Source organism: Triticum urartu, chromosome 7A, assembly GCF_056163025.1.
Source record: "Triticum urartu cultivar PI428250 chromosome 7A, HENAU_Tu73, whole genome shotgun sequence".
Lineage (NCBI taxonomy): Eukaryota > Viridiplantae > Streptophyta > Magnoliopsida > Poales > Poaceae > Triticum > Triticum urartu.
The window spans coordinates 663,956,710-663,982,554 of record NC_141879.1 but is presented as its reverse complement, the minus strand read 5'-3'; the positions used below and the strand labels follow the sequence as shown (position 1 = coordinate 663,982,554).

Below are 25,845 nucleotides of genomic sequence, written 5' to 3'. Positions count from 1 at the left end.
CGTGGCACACGGATCGTTGACGTGGCAGAGGGGCCTATGCCGACGGCTATGCCGTAGGCATACCTCTGCCACAGATATGCCGACGGCCGCCATTACAGCCCGTCGGCGTAGGATCAACGCCGTCAAATGGTCAGCGCTGACCGGGCAGGTGGGCCCGGGCTATGCCGACGGTCTGTCCTATGCCGACGGGCCCCGTAGGCGTAGCTCGGGCGGTCCTGACGGCCTCGTCTATGCCGACGGCCCCGTCGGCATAGATGGATGTATGCCGACGGCTATTCTACGCCTACGGCCTATCCTTGGCCGTCGACATAGGTCCATAGATGCCGACGGGGGCCGTCGGCATAGATTTGGCCGTCGGCAACCCCAGTTTTTCTGGTAGTGCACCATCTATCAAAATAGGATAGGGATTATCTTTCGCCAGGTTAACCAGCTCACGAAGCAAGTCGGCCTTGAACTCATCCTGGGCTGCTGTTAGGGAACGTAGTAATTTCAAAAAAATTCCTACGCACACGCAAGATCATGGTGATGCATAGCAACGAGAGGGGAGAGTGTGATCTACGTACCCTTGTAGATCAACAACAGAAGCGTTAACTTGGTTGATGTAGTCGTACGTCTCCACGGCCCGACCGATCAAGCACCGAAACCACGGCACCTCCGAGTTCTAGCACACGTTCAGCTCGATGACGATCCCCGGACTCCGATCCAGCAAAGTGTCGGGGAAGAGTTCCGTCAGCACGACGGCGTGGTGACGGTCTTGATGTACTACCGTCGCAGGGCTTCGCCTAAGCACCGCTACAATATTATCGAGGACTATGGTGGAAGGGGGCACCGCACACGGCTAAGAATATGATCACGTGGATCAACTTGTGTCTCTAGGGGTGCCCCCTGCCCCCGTATATAAAGGAGCAAGGGTAGGAGGCTGGCCGGCCCTATAGGCGCGCCAAGGAGGAGTCCTCCTCCTAGTAGGAGTAGGACTCCTACTAGGAGGGGGAAGGAAGTGGGGAGGGAGAGGGAAAGGGGGGGCGCCGCCCCCCTCTCCTAGTCCAATTCGGACCAGGGGGGAGGAGGCGCACGGACCACCTTTGGCTGCCCCTCTCTCTCTCCACTAAGGCCCATATGGCCCATTACTTCTCCCAGGGGGGTTCCCGTAACCCTCCGGCTCTCCGGTTTTCTCCGAAATCACCCGGAACACTTCCGGTGTCCGAATATAGCCGTCCAATATATCAATCTTTATGTCTCGACCATTTCGAGACTCCTCGTCATGTCCGTGATCACATCTGGGACTCCGAACTAACTTCGGTACATCAAAACTCATAAACTCATAATATAACTGTCATCGAAACCTTAAGCGTGCGGACCCTACGGGTTCGAGAACAATGTAGACATGACCGAGACACGTCTCCGGTCAATAACCAATAGCGGAACCTGGATGCTCATATTGGCTCCTAGATATTCTACGAAGATCTTTATCGGTCAGACCGCATAACAACATACGTCGTTCCCTTTGTCATCGGTATGTTACTTGCCCAAGATTCGATCGTCGGTATCTCAATACCTAGTTCAATCTCGTTACTGGCAAGTCTCTTTACTCGTTCTGTAATACATCATCCCGCAACTAACTCATTAGTTGCAATGCTTGCAAGGCTTAAGTGATGTGCATTACCGAGAGGGCCCAGAGATACCTCTCCGACAATCGGAGTGACAAATCCTAATCTCGAAATACGCCAACCCAACATGTACCTTTGGAGACACCTATAGAGCTCCTTTATAATCACCCGGTTACGTTGTGACGTTTGGTAGCACACAAAGTGTTCCTCTGGCAAACGGGAGTTGCATAATCTCATAGTCATAGGAACATGTATAAGTCATGAAGAAAGCAATAGCAACATACTAAACGATCGGGTGCTAAGCTAATGGAATGGGTCATGTCAATCAGATCATTCAACTAATGATGTGATCCCGTTAATCAAATAACAACTCTTTGTCCATGGTTAGGAAACATAACCATCTTTGATTAACGAGCTAGTCAAGTAGAGGCATACTAGTGACACTCTGTTTGTCTATGTATTCACACATGTATTATGTTTCCGGTTAATACAATTCTAGCATGAATAATAAACTTTTATCATGATATAAGGAAATAAATAATAACTTTATTATTGCCTCTAGGGCATATTTCCTTCAGTCTCCCACTTGCACTAGAGTCAATAATCTAGATTACACAGTAATGATTCTAACACCCATGGAGCCTTGGTGCTGATCATGTTTTGCTCGTGGAAGAGGCTTAGTCAACGGGTCTGCAACATTCAGATCTGTATGTATCTTGCAAATCTCTATGTCTCCCACCTGGACTAGATCCCGGATGGAATTGAAGCGTCTCTTGATGTGCTTGGTTCTCTTGTGAAATCTGGATAACTTCGCCAAGGCAATTGCACCAGTATTGTCACAAAAGATTTTCATTGGACCAGATGCACTAGGTATGACACCTAGATTGGATATGAACTCCTTCATCCAGACTCCTTCATTTGCTACTTTCGAAGCAGCTATGTATTCCGCTTCACACGTAGATCCCGCCACGACGCTTTGTTTAGAACTGCACCAACTGACAGCTCCACCGTTTAATGTAAACACGTATCCGGTTTGCGATTTAGAATCATCCGGATCAGTGTCAAAGCTTGCATCAACGTAACCGTTTACGATGAGCTCTTTGTCACCTCCATATACGAGAAACATATCCTTAGTCCTTTTCAGATACTTCAGGATGTTCTTGACCGCTGCCCAGTGATCCACTCCTGGATTACTTTGGTACCTCCCTGCTAGACTTATAGCAAGGCACATATCAGGTCTGGTACACAACATTGCATACATGATAGAGCCTATGGCTGAAGCATAGGGAACATCTTTCATTTTCTCTCTATCTTCTGCAGTGGTCGGGCATTGAGTCTGACTCAACTTCACACCTTGTAACACAGGCAAGAACCCTTTCTTTGCTTGATCCATTTTGAACTTCTTCAAAATCTTGTCAAGGTATGTGCTTTGTGAAAGTCCAATTAAACGTCTTGATCTATCTCTATAGATCTTTATGCCTAATATGTAAGCAGCTTCACCGAGGTCTTTCATTGAAAAACTCTTATTCAAGTATCCCTTTATGCTATCCAGAAATTCTATATCATTTCAGATCAGTAATATGTCATCCACATATAATATCAGAAATGCTACAGAGCTCCCACTCACTTTCTTGTAAATACAGGCTTCTCCAAAAGTCTGTATAAAACCAAATGCTTTGATCACACTATCAAAGCGTTTATTCCAACTCCGAGAGGCTTGCACCAGTCCATAAATGGATCGCTGGAGCTTGCACACTTTGTTAGCTCCCTTTGGATCGACAAAACCTTCCGGTTGTATCATATACAACTCTTCTTCCAGAAATCCATTCAGGAATGCAGTTTTGACATCCATCTGCCAAATTTCATAATCATAAAATGCGGCAATTGCTAACATGATTCGGACAGACTTATGCATCGCTACGGGTGAGAAGGTCTCATCGTAGTCAACCCCTTGAACTTGCCGAAACCCTTTTGCGACAAGTCGAGCTTTGTAGACAGTAATATTACCGTCGGCGTCAGTCTTCTTCTTGAAGATCCATTTATTCTCAATTGCTTGCCAATCATTGGGCAAGTCAACCAAAGTCCACACTTTGTTCTCATACATGGATCCCATCTCAGATTTCATGGCTTCAAGCCATTTTGCGGAATCTGGGCTCACCATCGCTTCTTCATAGTTCGTAGGTTCATCATGATCTAGTAGCATGACTTCCAGAACTGGATTACCGTACCACTCCGGCGCGGATCTCACTCTGGTTGATCTACGAGGTTCAGTAGTATCTTGTTCTGAAGTTTCATGATCATTGTCATTAGCTTCCTCACTAATTGGTGTAGGTGTCACAGAAACAGTTTTCTGTGATGCACTACTTTCCAATAAGGGAGTAGGTATAGTTACCTCGTCAAGTTCTACTTTCCTCCTACTCACTTCTTTCGAGAGAAACTCCTTCTCTAGAAAGTTTCCGAACTTAGCAACAAAAGTCTTGCCTTCGGATCTGTGATAGAAGGTGTATCCAATAGTCTCCTTTGGATATCCTATGAAGACACATTTCTCTGATTTGGGTTCGAGCTTATCAGGTTGAAGCTTTTTCACATAAGCATCGCAGCCCCAAACTTTCAGAAACGACAACTTTGGTTTCTTGCCAAACCATAGTTCATAAGGCGTCGTCTTGATGGTGCCCTATTTAACATGAATGCGGCTGTCTCCAAAGCATAACCCCAAAACGATAGCGGTAAATCAGTAAGAGACATCATAGATCGCACCATATCTAGTAAAGTACGATTACAACGTTCGGACACACCATTACGCTATGGTGTTCCGGGTGGAGTGAGTTGCGAAACTATTCCGCATTGTTTCAAATGTACACCAAACTCGTAACTCAAATATTCTCCTCCATGATCAGATCGTAGAAACTTTATTTTCTTGTTACGATGATTTTCAACTTCACTCTGAAATTCTTTGAACTTTTCAAACGTTTCAGACTTATGTTTCATTAAGTAGATATACCCATATCTGCTTAAGTCATCTGTGAAGGTGAGAAAATAACGATACCGCCACGAGCCTCAATATTCATCGGACCACATACATCTGTATGTATGATTTCCAACAAATCTGTTGCTCTCTCCATAGTACCAGAGAACGGCGTTTTAGTCATCTTGCCCATGAGGCACGGTTCGCAAGTACCAAGTGATTCATAATCAAGTGGTTCCAAAAGTCCATCAGTATGGAGTTTCTTCATGCGCTTTACACCGATATGACCTAAACGGCAGTGCCACAAATAAGTTGCACTATCATTATCAACTCTGCATCTTTTGGCTTCAACATTATGAATATGTGTGTTACTACTATTGAGATTCAATAAGAATAGACCACTCTTCAATGGTGCATGACCATAAAAGATATTACTCATATAAATAGAACAACCATTATTCTTTGATTTAAATGAATAACCGTCTCGCATCAAACAAGATCCAGATATAATGTTCATGCTTAACGCTGGCACCAAATAACAATTATTTAGGTCTAATATTAATCCCGAAGGTAGATGTAGAGGTAGCGTGCCGACCGCGATCACATCGACTTTGGAACAGTTTCCCACGCGCATCGTCACCTCGTCCTTAGCCAATCTTCGCTTAATTCGTAGTCCCTGTTTCGAGTTGCAAATATTAGCAACAGAACTAGTATCAAATACCTAGGTGCTACTGCGAGCATTAGTAAGGTACACATCAATAACATGTATATCACATATACCTTTGTTCACCTTGCCATCCTTCTTATCCGCCAAATACATGGGGCAGTTCCGCTTCCAGTGACTAGTCTGCTTGCAGTAGAAGCACTCAGTTTCAGGCTTAGGTCCAGACTTGGGTTTCTTCTCTTGAGCAGCAACTTGCTTGTTGTTCTTCTTGAAGTTCCCCTTCTTCTTCCCTTTGCCCTTTTTCTTGAAACTAGTGGTCTTGTTGACCATCAACACTTGATGCTCCTTTTTGATTTCTACCTCCGCAGCTTTCAGCATTGCGAAGAGCTCGGGAATAGTCTTATTCATCCCTTGCATATTATAGTTCATCACGAAGCTCTTGTAGCTTGGTGGCAGTGATTGGAGAATTCTGTCAATGACACAATCATCTGGAAGATTAACTCCCATTTGAATCAAGTGATTATTATACCCAGACATTTTGAGTATATGCTCACTAATAGAACTGTTCTCCTCCATCTTGCAGCTATAGAACTTATTGGAGACTTCATATCTCTCAATCCGGGCATTTGCTTGAAATATTAACTTCAACTCCTGGAACATCTCATATGCTCCATGACGTTCAAAACGTCGTTGAAGTCCCGGTTCTAAGCCGTAAAGCATGGCACACTGAACTATCGAGTAGTCATCAGCTTTGCTCTGCCAGATGTTCACAACATCTGGTGTTGCTCCAGCAGCAGGCCTGGCACCCAGCGGTGCTTCCAGGACGTAATTCTTCTATGCAGCAATGAGGATAATCCTCAAGTTACGAACCCAGTCCGTGTAATTGCTACCATCATCTTTCAACTTTGTTTTCTCAAGGAACGCATTAAAATTCAACGGAACAACAGCACGGGCCATTTATCTACAATCATACATAAACAAGCAAGATACTATCAGGTACTAAGTTCATGATAAATTTAGGTTCAATTAATCATATTACTTAAAGAACTCCCACTTAGATAGACATCCCTCTAATCCTCTAAGTGATTACGTGATCCAAATCAACTAAACCATGTCCGATCATCACGTGAGATGGAGTAGTTTCATTGGTGAACATCACTATGTTGATCATATCTACTATATGATTCACGCTCGACCTTTCGGTCTCCGTGTTCCGAGGCCATATCTGTATATGCTTGGCTCATCAAGTATAACCTGAGTATTCCGGGTGAGCAACTGTTTTGCACCCGTTGTATTTGAACGTAGAGCCTATCACACCCGATCATCACGTGGTGTCTCAGCACGAAGAACTTTCGCAACGGTGCATACTCAGGGAGAACACTTCTTGATAATTTAGTGAGAGATCATCTTATAATGCTACCGTCAATCAAAGCAAGATAAGATGCATAAAAAGATAAACATCACATGCAATCAATATAAGTGATATGATATGGCCATCATCATCTTGTGCTTGTGATCTCCATCTCCGAAGCACCGTCGTGATCACCATCGTCACCGGCGCGACACCTTGATCTCCATCGTAGCATCGTTGTCGTCTCACCAATCTTATGCTTCCACGACTATCGCTACCGCTTAGTGATAAAGTAAAGCATTACAGCGCGATTGCATTGCATACAATAAAGCGACAACCATATGGCTCCTGCCAGTTGCCGATAACTCGGTTACAAAACATGATCATCTCATACAATAAAATTTAGCATCATGTCTTGACCATATCACATCACAACATGCCCTGCAAAAACAAGTTAGACGTCCTCTACTTTGTTGTTGCAAGTTTTACGTGGCTGCTACGGGCTTAAGCAAGAACCAATCTTACCTATGCATCAAAACCACAATGATAGTTTATCAAGTTGGTGATGTTTTAACTTCGCAAGGACCGGGCGTAGCCACACTTGGTTCAACTAAAGTTGGAGAAACTGTCACCCGCAAGCCACCTATGTGCAAAGCACGTCGGGAGAACCGGTCTCGCGTAAGCGTACGCGTAATGTCGGTCCGGGCCGCTTCGTCCAACAATACCGCCGAACCAAAGTATGACATGCTGGTAAGCAGTATGACTTATATCGCCCACAACTCACTTGTGTTCTACTCGTGCATATAACATCAACATATAAAACCTAGGCTCGGATGCCACTGTTAGGGAACGTAGTAATTTCAAAAAAATTCCTACGCACACGCAAGATCATGGTGATGCATAGCAACGAGAGGGGAGAGTGTGATCTACGTACCCTTGTAGATCAACAACGGAAGCGTTAACTTGGTTGATGTAGTCGTACGTCTCCACGGCCCGACCGATCAAGCACCGAAACCACGGCACCTCCGAGTTCTAGCACACGTTCAGCTCGATGACGATCCCCAGACTCCGATCCAGCAAAGTGTCAGGGAAGAGTTCCGTCAGCACGACGGCGTGGTGACGGTCTTGATGTACTACCGTCGCAGGGCTTCGCCTAAGCACCGCTACAATATTATCGAGGACTATGGTGGAAGGGGGCACCGCACACGGCTAAGAATATGATCACGTGGATCAACTTGTGTCTCTAGGGGTGCCCCCTGCCCCCGTATATAAAGGAGCAAGGGTAGGAGGCCGGCCGGCCCTATAGGCGCGCCAAGGAGAAGTCCTCCTCCTAGTAGGAGTAGGACTCCTACTAGGAGGGGGAAAGAAGTGGGGAGGGAGAGGGAAAGGGGGGCGCCGCCCCCCCTCTCCTAGTCCAATTCGGACCAGGGGGGGAGGAGGCGCGCGGCCCACCTTTGGCTGCCCCTCTCTCTCTCCACTAAGGTCCATATGGCCCATTACTTCTCCCGGGGGGTTCCGGTAACCCTCCGGCTCTCCGGTTTTCTCCGAAATCACCCGGAACACTTCCGGTGTCCGAATATAGCCGTCCAATATATCAATCTTTATGTCTCGACCATTTCGAGACTCCTCGTCATGTCCGTGATCACATCCGGGACTCCGAACTAACTTCGGTACATCAAAACTCATAAACTCATAATATAACTGTCATCGAAACCTTAAGCGTGCGGACCCTACGGGTTCAAGAACAATGTAGACATCACCGAGACACGTCTCTGGTCAATAACCAATAGCGGAACCTGGATGCTCATATTGGCTCCTACATATTCTACGAAGATCTTTATCGGTCAGGCCGCATAACAACATACGTCGTTCCCTTTGTCATCGGTATGTTACTTGCCCGAGATTCGATCGTCGGTATCTCAATACCTAGTTCAATCTCGTTACCGGCAAGTCTCTTTACTCGTTCTGTAATACATCATCCCGCAACTAACTCATTAGTTGCAATGCTTGCAAGGCTTAAGTGATGTGCATTACCGAGAGGGCCCAGAGATACCTCTCCGACAATCGGAGTGACAAATCCTAATCTCGAAATACGCCAACCCAACATGTACCTTTGGAGACACCTGTAGAGCTCCTTTATAATCACCCAGTTACGTTGTGACATTTGGTAGCACACAAAGTGTTCCTCTGGCAAACGGGAGTTGCATAATCTCATAGTCATAGGAACATGTATAAGTCATGAAGAAAGCAATAGCAACATACTAAACGATCGGGTGCTAAGCTAATGGAATGGGTCATGTCAATCAGATCATTCAACTAATGATGTGATCCCGTTAATCAAATAACAACTCTTTGTCCATGGTTAGGAAACATAACCATCTTTGATTAACGAGCTAGTCAAGTAGAGGCATACTAGTGACACTCTGTTTGTCTATATATTCACACATGTATTATGTTTCCGGTTAATACAATTCTAGCATGAATAATAAACTTTTATCATGATATAAGGAAATAAATAATAACTTTATTATTGCCTCTAGGGCATATTTCCTTCAGTTGCACCATACACCGCAACGAGAGTCCATGTGAAGTTCCCGGCTTTGTTGTGGATATGGCTTTTAATATGATACTCCCATCCGAACTAGCCAACACATCCATCATCCCAGTATTCACGAGTAATATGCCGCTAGAACGACCCCTAGGCCGACGTCAAATCCAAGTGAAGTTTATGCCGCTCGAAATACAGTTAAGAAGACTTGCCAAGAAATCACGTGTACCCGTTTCTGATATATGGCCATTAATTTGATTAACTCACATATGGCTAAGTGTCTTTGGAGTGATAGCGAAGGAGCTCATAAGATTCATTTGGCCAATTGGCCCTCCATATGTATGAGGAAAGAATATGGGGGCTTGGGGGTCCTAAACCTCCAAGATATGAATGTGTGTTTAATAGGGTCGTGGGTTAAAAGGTATTTAGTGGGGGAAGGCTCGTTGTGGAGGAAGGTAGTGGATAGTAAATACAATACTAGGAACCCAAATATCTTATGGTGCCAAGATACCCACCCCTCCCAGTTCTGGAAAAACTTTATGTGGGCTTTGCAGGCTGTGAAGTTGGGATACAAATGGCAGATAGGAGATGGGAATAAAGTGAGGTTTTGGGAAGATATCTGGCACGGGAATGCCCCTTTAGCTACGCAGTTTTGGGACCTGTACTATATAGTCCAGGAAAAAAACAGGACAGTGGCTGAATTGTGGGATGGTAATGAACTTAAGTGTACTTTTAGAAGAAATTTTTCGGAGGAATTAATGGTCCAGTGGCTGGACTTGGTTAACATTGTTAGATTGACTCCTTTTAGTGGGGAGGAGGATTCCTTGATCTGGCAATATGAGTCTAAGGGGGTTTATTCCTCTAAATCCTTGTATGCTATTGTCAATTTCAGGGGGGTGCAGCCCATCTTCCTCCCTGCTGTTTGGAGTGTTAGAATCCCTCCAAAAGTACAAGGTTTCTTGTGGCTTTTTTCTCAGAACAAAATTATGACTTGCGATAACTTGAGAAAAAGAGGGATGGCCAAACCTTTGGAATGTCTGCATTGCAAAGAGATTGAATCGGTCTACCACCTCTTTTTTGAATGCATAGTTGCCAGAAAGTTTTGGAGCGATATTGAAATTCTGTTTCATGTTCGAATTGTGGACTTTGAGTCGCTAGCAAAACTGTGGTTGTGCAAGAAAAAACATATGCTCCTTAATGTAGTCACCTCTGCTATCCTATGGGGATTGTGGAACTTTAGAAATGCTATTGTTTTTAATAGGATCTCTTGGCTGTCAATGAAGCAGGTGATGGGGGTGGTGTCCAGGTATCTGAGGGATTGGACAAAACCACTTCCAGAACTGCAATCGGGCGCGGTGAGAACCTTTCAGGAATGGCTGTGGGCGAGTCTAAAGGCACCGTTTGCCCTGGAGCCGGACTGAACAACTGCAAGAGCTGGCTGGGACATCTATCGTGGAAGGAGGCGACTGGGAACGCTATGCATGGTGGACGTACGTCTCTGGCCTACCAGATGAAACACCCTGAAGAGGCAGACTCCATCCAGGTGGTCTTCTTAGGCATGTGATTGGTCTTTGTAAGGGAGTGGCCGCTTGCTCCAAGTGGGGATGTAAAACTGAATGAAAGTTTTTTTTAATTTTCCTTTGCTTTTGGTGGGGATGACAGTAGATGCTCTCCCGCCATCGTCCCTGTAATGTAACTTGAACACTGGCTGTTTCTGGTTTCTTCCAATGGAATGGAACCGGGGGTGTGAGCCCCTTTTCTTCGAAAAAAAACAATCCATAATGAATAAATGTTTAGCCAAGTCACCTATTCTATTGTGGAACATGCTATTCATCATTGTTGGGAGATTTAGCGTTTTGGTCCTCTTAGATGACTTCTGACCCTTTTTCGAACGTGAGACTTTGGACTTACGTCTGAATGCTGTAAGTTCATGCAATGAACTAAGCCTAGATTCATCCAAGCCCACGTCCGAAACCTCTCCCACTACATGAGTTAGGAGCTTACCATCTACTGTGGCATGCAGCGCTCCTCCTCATCTAAATGAGAGGGAATGGGTTTGTTAGAAATCAATGAAGTAACCTTTAATCAGTCATACTTCATATGGCTCTAAGCATTAGTCGAAACATAAATTTCCTTTTCATTACTACCTAGACTAACACCAACATTATTTAGGTTTGAAGCAATTGTAGTAGCCGGCATATGGTTACTTGGATGACGAGATTATACCTGTGTGGTTGAGGTTATGCACCGCTTTACGGCGCATTGCCTTGGCCAAGGAATCTTCATCCGTATCCATCCGCCCATTCTCAGCAACTGTATGCCGGTTACTACGACGAGACGGAGTCATCTCCACTGACGCATGCCGCACGTACGTGCTAACTGTCGATGAAGGGGATGAAGTTGGTGTAGAAACCCCCTCCCCAACAGCATCGATAGAAGGCTTGAGTGAAGATGTCGCAAAGGTCGGTGTAGACGGAGCAGGATCAGAGGTCGGTGTAGAGGGTGTTTTCTTGAGAGGAAAGCTCCAGCTTGGAGCAGGGGACAAGGAAGAAACGGGACGAGGGAAGCAGAGAGAACGAACAGTTTCCGTTCCCGCTAGTTTGCACTTTGGAAATCCAAGAAAAGAGTCGGTGTTTACTTCCAATCCGGACCCCAAGAATCCGGACCCCAAGAATTCTCTTCCTCGGTTCGGTTTCTGTTTCTTTCTTTTCTCCTACTCCAAGGCTGCGACGGCCCCGGCTTCCTCCTCAAGACAGCCAGCGCCTCATGACCGACCCCATATAAGTAGCCACGACCCCGCAAGCCCCTGACACCATAGCAACACGGGCAGCAACAACTTCGGACTTCACGTACGCAAGTTTTCGATAAACCGATCTTAGTTTTCGAGACCTGATGGAGGAGAACAAGGGAGCGGCGGCGGCGGTGCCGGACAAGGAGGCGGCGCAGGGGCCAGCGTCGTCGTACTTCAAGAAGACGGTGGACGAGGGCGCGAGGTTGGTGGAGCTGGCCATGGGCCAGTACCAGCAGTTCACCGAGGTGCAGGCGAAGGAGCAATGGGCGTGCATCAAGAACAAGGTCAGCTCCATGATCGGCGAGCCCATCTTCGGCCGGTCCAAGGGCGACTCCAGCAGCAGCACGCCTCCGTCCGTCGAGTCGCAGTAGATCATCATCGTCATCTGGATGGCCTATTAGTAATTTAGTCGCGTCTTGTTTCTCTCTGAGCACTTGGACAAATTTCAGCATTATCAGTCTGCAGATATCATATTTTTTTAATTTGTTTCATAAAAAAGTTTTACAGTTGTGAATCTACGTTCTAAATTTTTGAATAATACTAGTTAATTGCCCGTGCGTTGCATCGGGACCATATTTTTTCTTTTTGACTGTTAAATCTCCACCTCCCCTCTCTTTTCTCATCCAATGTATTTCCATGTTATTCAGCGCCAAACTATATAAGCCAAGCAGGGTTATACTTGTTTTTTTCACCCTTCAGCCATATACTGCCTCTCATCTACTCCCTCCGTTTCAAAATAGATGACTCAACTTTATACTAAATTTAGTATAAAGTTAGTACAAAGTTGGGTCATCTATTTTGAAATGGAGGGAGTAATTGAGTGGCAAACATAAGCCAACTCCAACTCTTTTCTTTTCTGCCTTATGCAACCGACTTCTCCAGCTTCTCCAATTCCCTGCTTCAATTAATTCAGTAATATAATTCAAAGTGTTTCAGTTGTAATTCTTGAAGGCAAAGTGTGATGGTCAAAGTTAACAATTAGTTCAGTAATATAATTCAAAGTGTTGCAGTTGTAATTCTTGAAGGAAAAGTGTGATGGTCAAAGTTAACAAAAGTGTGTGGGAGTGCATTGTATATATATTTTACAAAATATACAATGATCTCCAGATGAAGGTCCACATAGTAATAAAGCATATCTATTCCACAAATTTCATCGAAGGAGAAAAGAAAATGGAACATGTAGTTCAAATCTAAACATCTTTAGTAGGCTATACAAACAGACATGAAAGTCATGTAGCAACACAATTGTGCAACTTGATCGATTTTGACTAAAGAACGCCTTCCCGGTTACCCATCCCGATGTCCACGATCAGATCACACGCGTTCTCATCAACGGCCACCTGCTGCCACGGACTGGCACTTCCCACACCATGTCGCTCCTACATGCCATTGCCACCCCAGGGACGCCGGTGGCCACACCACACCACACCTGGACGTTACTTTCCCCACGGTCGTAGACGCAGCTACCATGAGCCATCGTGCTCCAGCAGCCTGCTAGCCCCGTCATCGTGCCGAGAATCAACTTTAAAAATTAAACCCAGTAGAAAGTGTACAAAGCACATTCTAGTTAACCCTTCAGTAGCATTTTTTTTCAAAATTCAGGCGGTGATGCCTGATAGCTCCAAATAGCACAATTGCAGCTTGTACAACATCAAAAATAGTTACAAGCAAGTAATTGAAGGTTGCACAAATAATGTCAAAAAGGCATGCACGCTTCTAGAAGAAAAGTCAAGACTGATGCATATGCCAGTTTAGTACTATAATTAGTAATCTTGTATGCAAATTAAAAAAACAGAAGTATGACATCTAACATTGTTCTCTAAACTGAATTGAAGTACTCATGAAACATAATAAGAGGGGGGGGGGGGGGGGGTGAAAAACTGATCCATGACTTTTTTTTAACTTGGAACATCTCATTCCATTAACCACTATGTTGCGCCAGATCGCCGGCAACCAAATCATGGATGAAGGTAGGTGCATCACCCGGCCAAACGGCTTGGGGCTCATACACCATCTTCAAACCATGCGTAGCTAATGCGTCCACAACATTATTACATGACCGATGGCAATAACCAACAAAAATAGAATTAAAGTGCAACATAGCCAGGGCTTTAATCTCCCTAAACAGGACACCATTGGGCGCAAGATCAAAACTCTTTGAATTGTTGACGGCTTGGACGAGCAGCTTTGCATCTGTTTCGACCATGACATTGGTCATCCCCCATTGTATGGCCTGATTCATAGCCTTGACACAGGACACTGCCTCCGCTTGTAAACTGTCTTGAACATGGTCTATCTTACCCGCTCCTGAACCCATTACTTCTCCATGTACGTCTCTTATCACAAAGCCCCAGCCTGCTCTCTTCAGATCAGCCACAAAGCTACCATCAATGTTAATCTTCAGGACATCATGTGGAGAGGGCTCCCAACATTGAGCAGGTTTGAGGTTTACCTTGGCTTTGCTTGCCCAAAAAATCGAGAAACTCGGCAGCGTCGCGTCGAGCCTGACGAACTACAACGATAATGTTCAGAGATTTCTTCTCCTGGCTTACCTTATTTCTGCTCTTCCACCAGTTCCATAGTAGGGCGATACATTTTGATTTGAGCTCTTCTGGACTGTGTTTTGATTTTCGGTTTGAGTTTTTTTTTCGCCCTAGGCCGAGATGGCCGAATTTCGGCCATTTTCAAAATTTTCGGCTGAAATTTGACCAAATTTTAACTGCAATTTGACTTAAATTTGACCAAAATTTGCCAAATTTGAGCAATTTCGGCCTAAATATACTTTTCGCCCCAGGCCGAGATGGCCGAAATTCAGCCGAAATCCACTTTTTTCGGCCGAAAATCAAAACACAGTCCAGAAGAGCTCAAATCAGACAAATCCTAGCACAATAATCTTTGAATCGGACAAATCCTAGCACTGTTGCCGGACCTCCTCAATGCCCAACTCTTGCCAAATCTTCCGCACCGGCTTGCATTTGAAGAACAAGTGTCCACCATCCTCATCAAAACGGTTACACACAGGGCATATTTGATCCAACTCCACTCCTCATCTTTTCAGATTGCATCGCAGGGGTAGGCTGTCATGTGCAAGGCGCCATAGAAACTGTTGAATGTTTATCGGACACGGAGCTCGCCAGATCGACTTCCGGTGAAGCCCCTCTGAATTATGAGGATCAGATGTGGCCGTTTCTCCCTTTTCAACCTTCTCTAGTTGGTTGGCTGTGTAGCCGCTGGCGGGGGCAGCAAGCAGCGAAGAGCAGCAGTTGCCAAAGGTGGGCTGGCCGATGAGTTGGAGATGGTGGATGCTTGGGCCTCAGTTTCATGGCTCTCTACCGGTCGCTGCCTCTAGCCATGGCTCAGGCTGCCTCTAGCCATGGCTGGTCTGATAGTTGCGGCTGCGCAATTGAGCCCCTGGTCCGCGTCCGGGAGGGCTGCAGATGAGATTGTCGGGGCAGCGTACACAGGCTTCTCATCACCTCGGTTGCAGCACCACGTCTTCTGCGGATTCAAGGGTGTCTTAGATTTGTAGACAAGAATTTTGGGACAAAGGTAATGGTTAACAGAAATCACGCTAAGCAACCAACTTTACGATCTGAACTGCTAAAAGGCAGGATTGCAGACGACGGGGAAGAGGCCACAGCAGGAACCGACATGTTTGCAAATCAAACTACCAAAGCACAAAGAACTCAGTGCCCACCACGAAGGCGGAGCACAAGGTGGAGAGTAGACTCTTTCTGAATGTTGTAATCCACCAGAGACGTGCGCCCATCCTCAAGCTGTTTGCCGGCAAAGATCAACAGCTGGTCTTCGGGGATGCCCTCCTTCACATTGTCAATCATGTCGGACGACTTGACCTCAAGAGTGATGGTCTTGCCGGTCAACGTCTTCACAAATATTTGCATGCCACCATGCAGCCTAAGAACAAGGCGGAGGCTCGACTCCTTTTGGATGTTATAATCAGCAAGAGTCCGGCAGTCCGCCCATCCTCCAGCTGCTTACCCGCGAAGATGAGACGCTGCTGATCTGGGGAATGCCCTGCTTGTCCTGTATCTTTGCCTTGACATTGTTGATCGTGTCAGAGGGCTCGACCTCAAGGGTGATGGTCTTGCCAGCTAGAGCATCTCCAACAGGCGCCGGTCGCGCCGCGCGCAAAAAACACATATACCGTGCGCGCATCGGCTGGTTTGGCGCGGCGCGCAGCGCTGGCTCCAGCGGCCACGCTAAAATGCAGCGCGCGCGTCGTTCCAGCAACGCGTGCGACCCGCCGGTGCATTGCATATGGCATTTATCAACACAAAATGATGAATATTTTCAACACAATAAAAATTTCACAAACAAGTTGATGAAGTTCATGCCCACAAGTTTAAAATCATACCCACAAGTTCATCCAACCAAGTTCAAAATGCAAATCAAGTTCAATACACAAAGGAAAGACACATCGTTCCTCGTCCTCGTCCTCATCTTCGGAAGACGATTCTTCCGCCTCCGAAGATGAATCTTCCTCCCTCTCCTCATCGTGCACCGCATCACGTGAAGCTCCGACGGTGTTGGCAAAATCTTCAACGGCATCTTCATGGGAATGTGTGCGAGGAGGCTCATCAAAAGACATTCCGCCCATGGCAGCCGGAGGTGCACCCATGCCTCCCATGAGAGAAGCAAAACTCATGCCTCCCATCGTGGCCATAGCGTCGGGGGGGGGGGGGGGGTGCTCCAAAGCCAGCCATGCCTCCCATTGCACCTAAACCGCCCACGGTACCTCCGAAGCCACCCATGGCGCCGAGGCCACCGCCACCCATGGCGCCGATGCCACCGCCACCCATGGCGCCGATGCCACCGCCACCCATTGCACGAACCATGGCTCTTTTTTGGATCAAGACTTCTTGTTGGGCAAGATTGACATACTCCTTTTGCGCCGCATTGAGGTTAGTTGTGTCCAAGAAGAACAAGTGCTTCTCCCATTCCAATAATCTAGTTCGCTCCTCATTGCTCACCTTCCTCTCCTCCAAAGCCACCTTCCTCTCCTCAGCCGCCACCCTCCTCTCCTCGGCCGCCAACCTCCTCTCCTCGGCCGCGGCATTTTGGGTCCTTGCCATTTTCCTCACCCTGTTGGCTTCTTTTCTTGCCTTCACAATAGCTTCCATAGCATTTTTGAGCTCATCATCTCCTTTCCTCTTCTTCTTTTGGGTTTGGTCTTTCTTGCACCCATCCGGTCGCTTTGGCTTCGAGTATGAAACTGAGTTGGGTGTAGGGCTTCTCTTGCCGTCATCACTTGATGCATCATTCTCATCATCATCATCATCCAACTTAATTGTTCGCTTCCGTTTGTCGCTCAAATGCAAATCATCCAAATCTTCACGCTTCTTCCATTTCTCATCATTCTTCAACACATCATAGCAATGAGGCAAAGTAAACACCCTTTCTTTCTTGATCTTCCCCTTCTTGGTTTTCCTCTCCTCTTCTTTAAATAAGTTTTGCGCAATGTTGAACTACATGAAAATAAAGCAAGTTAGCACCAACAACAAGCAAAACAAAGCAAGTTTAGCACCAACATGTAAGATGAAATGACACATACTCTATCGTCCTCATTTGTGCCACTTGGGTTCAACTTGTCAACCGCCTTTTGATAAGCCGCCCACCTTTGACAATCCGAGTTGATTGTCGACCACCGGGACCTAAGTGATCGGTTGGAGCGGTCAATTCCACTCACGTTGCGAGCATCAAAGTGTTCCTTCATCCGGTTCCAATAAGCATCTCTACTTTGATCGCCTCCAACGGATGGATCCCTCGACACTTGCAACCAAGTATTGCATAGTAAGATGTCATCGGTGTTGGTGTAATTGCCCGCTCTTCCTTTCGGTGCGTCGACAATGCCCTCACCCTCCTCGTCCACCTCGAACTCATGGTCTTCAAAATGCATGTCATTGGTTTGAGACCAATGCGAATTGTTGGAGCCAACACCCATCGTTGACATGTATGCATCATCATTGAGACTACAAATTTTTTTGCACAATGCAAATAAGCTATCTATATGTGACGAATGCATTCAAAAAATAACAAAAAAAATGAAAAGTTGAATTTTTTTACCTTGGAGGAATTTCTTCGAGCATGTTGTGCGCGCCGGCCGCCGGCTCAACGAGTGAGCTTGCCGGCGCTTCGGCAGCGGCCGCGCCCGTCGCACGCCCCGCAAGCTTCTTCCTCTTCGCCTTGGAGGTGCCGGAGCCGTCCGCCGCCTTATTTTTCTTCGCCGATGTCTTGCCCTTCTTTGGCCGCGCCGCATTGGGGAGCTTTGAGGAGGAGGCGGCGGCTCAGGCCGGCGCCGGCGCGACGCCACCCGCCGCCGAGGTCATCCGCGGCGGCATGAAGAGGCCGCGCGTGAGGCCGCTCATCGGAGGAGCTCCGGCGAGGCCAACGCCACCCGGGTTAGGGTTTGTGGCGGCGGCGGCGGCGGTGAGGGGGTCGCGGCTATAGGACGGGATGAGCGGGGTGCCGGCGCGTGCGTCCATGGGTGTGGGTCGCCGGCGCCGGCGCGCGCGGGGCTTTGGAGGGGGAGAAGAAGAGCGCGCAGCGCGAGCGTCGAGTGTGCCGCGCGCGGAAGCGGGCGCCGCAAATACACCGCGTGATGAACCACATCCACGCGCGCACGGTTATTGCGCACCCGCTGGAGCGATCCGCCAGATTGCGCGCGCGCTAAAACGGGGTATTTTGTGGCGCGGCGCCTGTTTAGCGCGCCTGTTGGAGATGCTCTTAGGGTCTTGACAAAGACCCAAAGCAAATAAGGATCAGTGGAGAACTGAGATGAGAGGCTATACGATATGACGACATGGTACTTTGGGTCAAGGAAGATCTTGTTCATCTGAATTCAAAGAAGATCTCAGTTTCTTTTCTTCGATAATTTGTGGCCCACTGAACCTGCTGAGTTTTCTTGTGTCAGTCCCCTCAGTTTTGTTAGTTGGCTAGATAGGCTGATTAGTAGGGCAACCTGGAATGACGAATTAAATTACTATTGCCATGAGGATCTATGAAGATCATCTGATTAATGATGAGCTTAGCAGAAGTCTCATGCATTCTCCAAATCCCACGGGAAACAGTATCTATCTACCACCTCTTATTTTTCGTATTTTCCCTTGAGTGGCATTGGGTATAACAGATGGTTCTTCCAGTGCATGTCCTGTTAAACAACCATCAGGTAGTGGCATCTTATACTGAACTCAACAAATCCAAGCTCTGCGTGCTGTTTTCTCCGATGAATCAAGGATGCTATTGGAACCTATTGCTTCAGGTCTGGAAATCTCACATGTTATTTTTTCAACAAAATGAAATCTCCTGTGTTATCTTACCATTCTAAAATGTACCATATCTCAACACCATTTTTACTGTTTGACAGGATAACCAGAAAAGTGGCTTGAATTTGCCTGATTTGCAGGATAACCTTTGAATCTGTCTGCCATTTACAAGTCTAACGTTACAACGACGCATCGCCGTGGATGCTGAATGAATCCTACCTAGCATAGGAGTGCAGCGTCCCAGACTCATCTGCATCTAGTCTGAAAAAAATCATAAAAATATTAAAAAAAAACTTGCATCATAGAAAATTTAGTGCATTACGTACGCTCCAATTTTCAAATCATTTGGACATCTGAGCAGCTCTCCGCAAAAAAGACAAATCGGGTCAGAACATTGCATGAAGACCCCGAATTTGTCTTTTTTGCCGAGAGCTGCTCAGATATCCAAATGTTTTGAAAATTGGAGCAGACCTCACGCATCAAATTATCTATCATGCAAAAAAATGGAATTTTTTGAATTTTTCAGTATTTGTTTTGATTTTTTTCGTCACCGCGGGTGCAGATGAGCCTGGTCTCAGAAGCGGATTTTCAATAGATATATCTTGTGTGGACTAATGCATGCAGATTTGTGTTAGGTAGCGTATGTACATGTTGCTCGGTCGGTGTAATGTACATCATGGTTTGAACTAGATGGTGGGATGACCCGCAGCGGCTGATTGGACTGAGCGGCGTCTCAGCACTCGATGGATACTGCTGACTGATTCAAAGGTTTGGTTTTTCTATAGGTGATGAACACCCACTGATTCGAGGGACGACATGTAAAAAGTCTGGATATACACTGTACTGCATGAAGTTATCTGCATTCTGAACATGCATATACTGCAGGGGAAATCTGCACTCTTCTGAATATCCCTCAAAACAACCGATTGTTGATTCAGACCAACAGCACTCGAATTTAGATAATTATACTCCCTCTCTATTAAAATATAATACGTTTTTTGACACTATCATACTGTCAAAAAGCATCTTTTTATTTTGATAGAGGAAGTAACCTGTATAAACTAAGATATTCTGAAGTACTACCTCCGTCCCAAATTTTTCATCCCCCTCAATGTTACGGTCTGAACATCTATGAATCACAGAACCAGCACAAAGCAACCGTAATCACAGGATAACGAGAATCAGCTTATCAAGGAATAAGAAGATTCAGGATCACTTATATTTCATAACAGATATTAAGCTGCTTAAAGGAAGCACCAATTGTTCTCACAAATGGCACAGGACTACAAAGCTTTAAGTAAAAGCACACATAATGACTCGGATACCAGCAAGACGGCACCAGGCGAACTCAAATCAAACTTCCAGGAGTGCGAAGAACTCACTGGCCACCACGAAGGCGAAGCACCAGGTGGAGAGTAGACTCCTTCTGAATGTTGTAATCCGCCAGAGTGCGACCATCCTTGAGCTGCTTACCAGCAAAGATCAGGCGCTGCTGGTCGGGGAGATGCCCTCCTTGTCCTGGATCTTTGCCTTCACGTTGTCGATGGTGTCTGAAGATTCCACCTCCAGGGTGATGGTCTTGCTAGTCAAGGTCTTGACAAAGATCTGCATACCACCACGGAGACGGAGAACCAAGTGGAGGGTGGACTCTTTCTGAATGTTGTAATCAGCAAGAGTGTGTCCATCCTCAAGTTGCTTGCCGGCAAATATCAACCGCTGCTGGTCTGGGGGGATGCCCTCCTTGTCTTGGATCTTCACTTTGACATTGTCAATCGTATCGGAAGACTCAACCTCGAGGGTGATGGTCTTGTCGGTGAGGGTCTTCACAAAGATTTGCATGCCACCCCTGAGCCTGAGCACCAAATGGAGGGTGGATTCCTTCTGGATATTGTAATCAGCAAGTGTTCGCCCGTCCTCGAGCTGCTTGCCAGCAAAGATGAGCCGCTGCTGATCTGGTGGGATTCCCTCCTTATCTTGTATCTTTTCCTTGACATTGTCGATCGTGTCAGATGACTCAACCTCAAGTGTGATGGTCTTGCCAGTGAGGATCTTCATAAAGATCTGCATCTGCAAACAAAAGAGGAAATAAGTAGCCTAGTTAGAGATGTATATGAACAGATAAACAAATTGATGAAACAAAGACTCTAATAATCTAAATTTGGTAATAGATATGCATATTGAGCAACTTGAAACCAAGCATGCTAAATCACCAAGTTAAAAGTGTGAAACAAGATGAACAAAGCAACAAAACACTGCAATCTTATAAATTTTAGATAGAAAGTAAATCTGATAAATAACAACCTCAGAGTTGGGTCGAGATTAGACATGGGATAAGTCATTTTATTTTCAATCCTCTGTTTGATGCGTGATAGGAGTTATGTGTGGGAATTTGAGAAGAAATTATACTTCCTTGTTTGGTTCATGAGAATTGACATGGGACTAGACAAGAAAAGTTAGGATGAACGGTTAAGATTGACTCACTTAAACAATTCCCTTCCAACTCCCACCCTCTCCCCTGTTAATAAAATGGTGGGAGTTGAAGTCTTAAGTCTCATGCCTCTTCCCTTGTGAATTCCCAATCCCTCCAATCAAATAATAGATTTTAAATCTCATACCCCTTCAATTCCATTCTCTGGCTCTAATTACCCCAAACAAACACACTGTATGGGAAAGGAGACCGGCTCGGTTACGTCACGGTCACGGCTCAGCTCACGCGCCAGCCGAACAGTGACCGTGACCGTGGCAGACAGACACGCTTGTTTCCATCTGGCTGTATAATGTGCCGGTCTACTACGTCATAAGGCAGCCCAAGCCACGTGACCAGTACACTGAACCGTTGATCATCATGACAGACCCGGACCACGGAGGCAAAGAAAGTTCATTGTTTTTCCGATAGTCTGTCAAGTGCATCAGCGACAATTTATTTATTTATAAAAAATATAAATTTTGAAAAAAAACATGAACAGTACGTGATGCTGACAATGTGTAACATCACATCCCAATACAGGCACACTGAAAGTGAACGACGGCCACACTACAGACGGGAAGTCGCAGATTTACATTCTCACGCAGGGAGGACAGGAGCCGGTGGCTCACCACGGCTTTTGCAAGGAAGGCGCCAACCTAGGGAACCCAAAGGAACTGCTAGGCGGCGGGGCGGCGGGCGAGAACGTGAGCAGGAAGACGCCGAGGAGCAGCAGCGTGAAGCCGAGGAAGACGTGTATGGGGTTCGCGGCCGGGTTGACGAAGGAGCAGGCTATAGCGACTAGACCTCAAACAGTCTGATCTCTATGCATAGTGTCATCCCTGGATCGGTAATGCTGATACACACATTACTCGAAAGATTTATAACAGAGTAGCAATCACACACTTATTACATCGAATGTCTCAAAAGAGAACTTATTACAATAAATATGGCTTAAGGCCATCTAATACGATAACAGCGGAAGGCTTGGAAGATAAAGTGAGTTCATCAACTCCAACGGCATCACTGAGTGAAAGACCACGACCTAGGGCTCCTTACTCGTCGTCTGAAAAGTCTGCAACATGATACGTTGCGGCATCACTGAGTGAAAGACCACGACCTAGGGCTCCTTACTCGTCGTCTGAAAAGTCTGCAACATGATATGTTGCAGCCCGAAAACGGGTCAGCACATGGTATATGCTGGCAATGTAACACAAGAGAGTAACGAACAGAATAATGCTATCACTGCATGCATATATGGCTGGTGGAGGCTATAAGGTTAAATGTTTTGCGAAAAACCAATTTTCCCTACTGCAAAGAAATAAATTTTATTTAACTATCATGGTGGTTAGTAAACATTGAGAAGGTTCACCCAACTCAATCCCAATTAAAAGTAATCATCATTAAACCCAATCAAATTATATTAAGATTGATAAGATCCACATGATAATCCAAGAACCAGATACTCAAGATGTCCATAACCGGGGACACGACTAACCATGATTAGTTTGTACACTCTGGAGAGGTTTGTGCACTTTTTCCCACAAGACTCGATCTCCTCCGTTGGAATTCTCGCACTACATAATGTTTGACAAACGGATGACCGAGACACAGTATTTCCGAAGAGGCCCCCTTAACCGATAGATAGGCCAGTACACCTACAATCCCCTACATCTTCTAGCCCACCATGGAAAGGTTTCCCACAACTTACTCAACTATGCCAGAGTCCATAATGGCATGTGGCTGCACACGGAAGTTTCCAATATGGAAAATCTTATGATCCCTTTGAGTCTGGGTGGCGGTCCATAGGAGAATCACACGGTACCCTGGGATTTCCAAAAGTACAGGCAATCACTGGGTTCCCCAGGTGCCTCAATCCACCCAGATGTGTATTAAAGTTGCCACCTTAAGTTAACCATTAATTTAACAATCTCACATCTGTCATGAATACACTCAAACCTAATCCACGTCTATGAGCATAGCATAGCAATATAAGCAACGTAGAAGTAACTCCCAAGATTTGAATATAACAGGGCAATAGGTTCTACCTCATCAACTACTTCCCGTCCCACATGTTAATCACATCCTAATCATGCAATGTTTGAGGATTGGAACTAATGCATAAAAACTGGGTATGGAAGGAGTATGATCAATGTGTTACTTGCCTTGCTGATGATCCGCGAAACCTAGAGACTCGATGTAGCACGCTTCGCACTCCGGGTACTCTATCGCAATCAAACAAGCATACAATAAGCAATCAAGCAAAAGCACAGATAAACTCAAATAGGAGATCTAACCAGAAAGTTCAACTTAAGAACTCTGGTTTGTAAAAAGAATCAAATCAAACGAAGCAACAAAACTTAAACGGCGAGGGAAACAAGCTTCGTTTACTAATCTGGACTAAAGTCAAATTTTACAATAGCAAAAACTTGTTTAAGTTGGTTAAACGGAAAGAGGGTTTCGAGATAAAACTCTAGGCGCTTGAATTGCCTGATTCCGATAAACGAGCGAAAAGTTATACTAGAACGAAATCGGATCAGAAATCGCGATCGAAAATAATCGCGGAAAATCCGAGAAAAAGAAAAACTGACGAACAGTCTAATGAACAAACGTTCGCTGTCTGCGGCTAAACGGTGAAAACCGTTCGTAAAAACGAACGTACGGACGAACATCCGCTAAATAAATAAGCCAAAAAAACCGATCTAAATAAATAAATAAACCGCGGATCTAAAAAAATAAACCGTACGGTTTTCCAAAGAAAACCGGCGGCGGCTACCTCCGGCACGTCCGGCGAGGGCGGCGGGTCGACAGCGGGACGGCGCGGCGGCGTGTGGCGCGGGCGGCGGCGGCGCGGCTTAGGGTTAGGGTTTGGGTGGCGGGGCTGGTGGGCTGCGGGGGTGCGGCTTATAAAGGGGGCCGGTCCCAAGAGTCCTGGCCGAAACGGCCCTAAGTCGGTTTGACCTTTTTTTAAATAATTTTGACGCACAGAAAAAGAAAGAAAATAAATACTAAACATACTCAAAAAATCCCGAAATAAATTTTCCTCGTCCTCTAAACGTAAGCCGGACAAGGTGAACATTTATTTTGGCCTAAAATGCAATTTTGAAAAACACATATTTTTCCTAATTCAAATAAAATAACGATAAAACTCAGCATAAAAATCTTATTTGATTTTAAAATTAAATCTCTGATATTTCTTTATTTTGAGGAAGTCATTTTATACTCTCTCTCTTTTATTTTTAATAAAAGAAATATTTTAGAGAAAAATAATTAAAATCAAACGATACTCTTTTCAAAATTCAAGAAAAACTCAAATATGAAAACAACGAAATCCCCAACTCTCTCCGTGGGTCGTTGAGTTGCGTAGAATTTCTAGGATCAACCAAAATGCAATAAAATATGATATACAATGATGATCTAATGCATGACATTCCAAATTGAAAATTTGGGATGTTACAAACCTACCCCCTTAAGATGAATCTCGCCCTCGAGATTCGGGTTGGCTAAAAAATAGGTGAGAGTGATCCTTCCGTAAGTCTTCCTCTCGTTCCCAAGTGGCTTCAACCTCGGTATGGTGACTCCACTGAACCTTGCAAAACTTGATAACCTTGTTGCGCGTAACTCGGCTGGCAAAGTCGAGTATCTCAACTGGTTTCTCCTCATATGTCAAATCACTATCCAACCGTATCGATTCTAGCGGCACTGTATCTCTCAGAGGAATTTCAGCCATCTCCGCGTGGCACTTCTTCAACTGAGAAACGTGGAACACATCGTGAACTCCAAACAATCCTTCGGGTAATTCAAACTTGTAAGCAACTTCTCCCATACGTTCCAAAACTCTGTATGGTCCCACAAAACGTGGTGCTAACTTTCCCTTAACTCCAAAGTGCTTCACTCCTCGGAGTGGTGATACTCGAAGATACACTCTGTCTCTGACTTCGTAGACTGTCTCCTTGCGTTTCGAATCCGCATAACTCTTCTGCCTGGATTGGGCTACCTTGAGTCTATCACGAATCAGCTTAACCTTCTCTTCAGACTCTTTAATCAAATCTGGTCCAAACAACTGTCGGTCTCCAACTTCGTCCCATAATAATGGTGTTCTGCACCCCCTTCCGTATCGTGCTTCGAAAGGGGCCATCTTCAAACTGGCTTGATAATTGTTGTTATAAGAG

General features: G+C 45.7%; 1 protein-coding gene and 1 pseudogene across 1 annotated transcript; one reads left to right on the top strand and one right to left on the bottom strand.

Moving 5' to 3' along the window:
- Positions 1-11,974: 11,974 nt before the first annotated feature.
- LOC147961191 (uncharacterized) lies at positions 11,975-12,447 on the top strand. The gene has a single exon (XM_087537798.1). It carries the CDS (start codon positions 12,028-12,030, stop codon positions 12,295-12,297), a length of 270 nt encoding a protein of 89 aa, XP_087393924.1. The 5' UTR covers positions 11,975-12,027; the 3' UTR covers positions 12,298-12,447.
- Positions 12,448-15,612: 3,165 nt separating this feature from the next.
- LOC125525393 (polyubiquitin-like) overlaps positions 15,613-25,845 on the bottom strand; it is a 175,628-nt pseudogene continuing 165,395 nt past the window's right edge.

Coding starts and splice junctions, on each gene's coding strand:
- LOC147961191 (XM_087537798.1), top strand. CDS start 12,028: ATGGAGGAGAACAAGGGAGCGGCGGCGGCGGTGCCGGACAAGGAGGCG.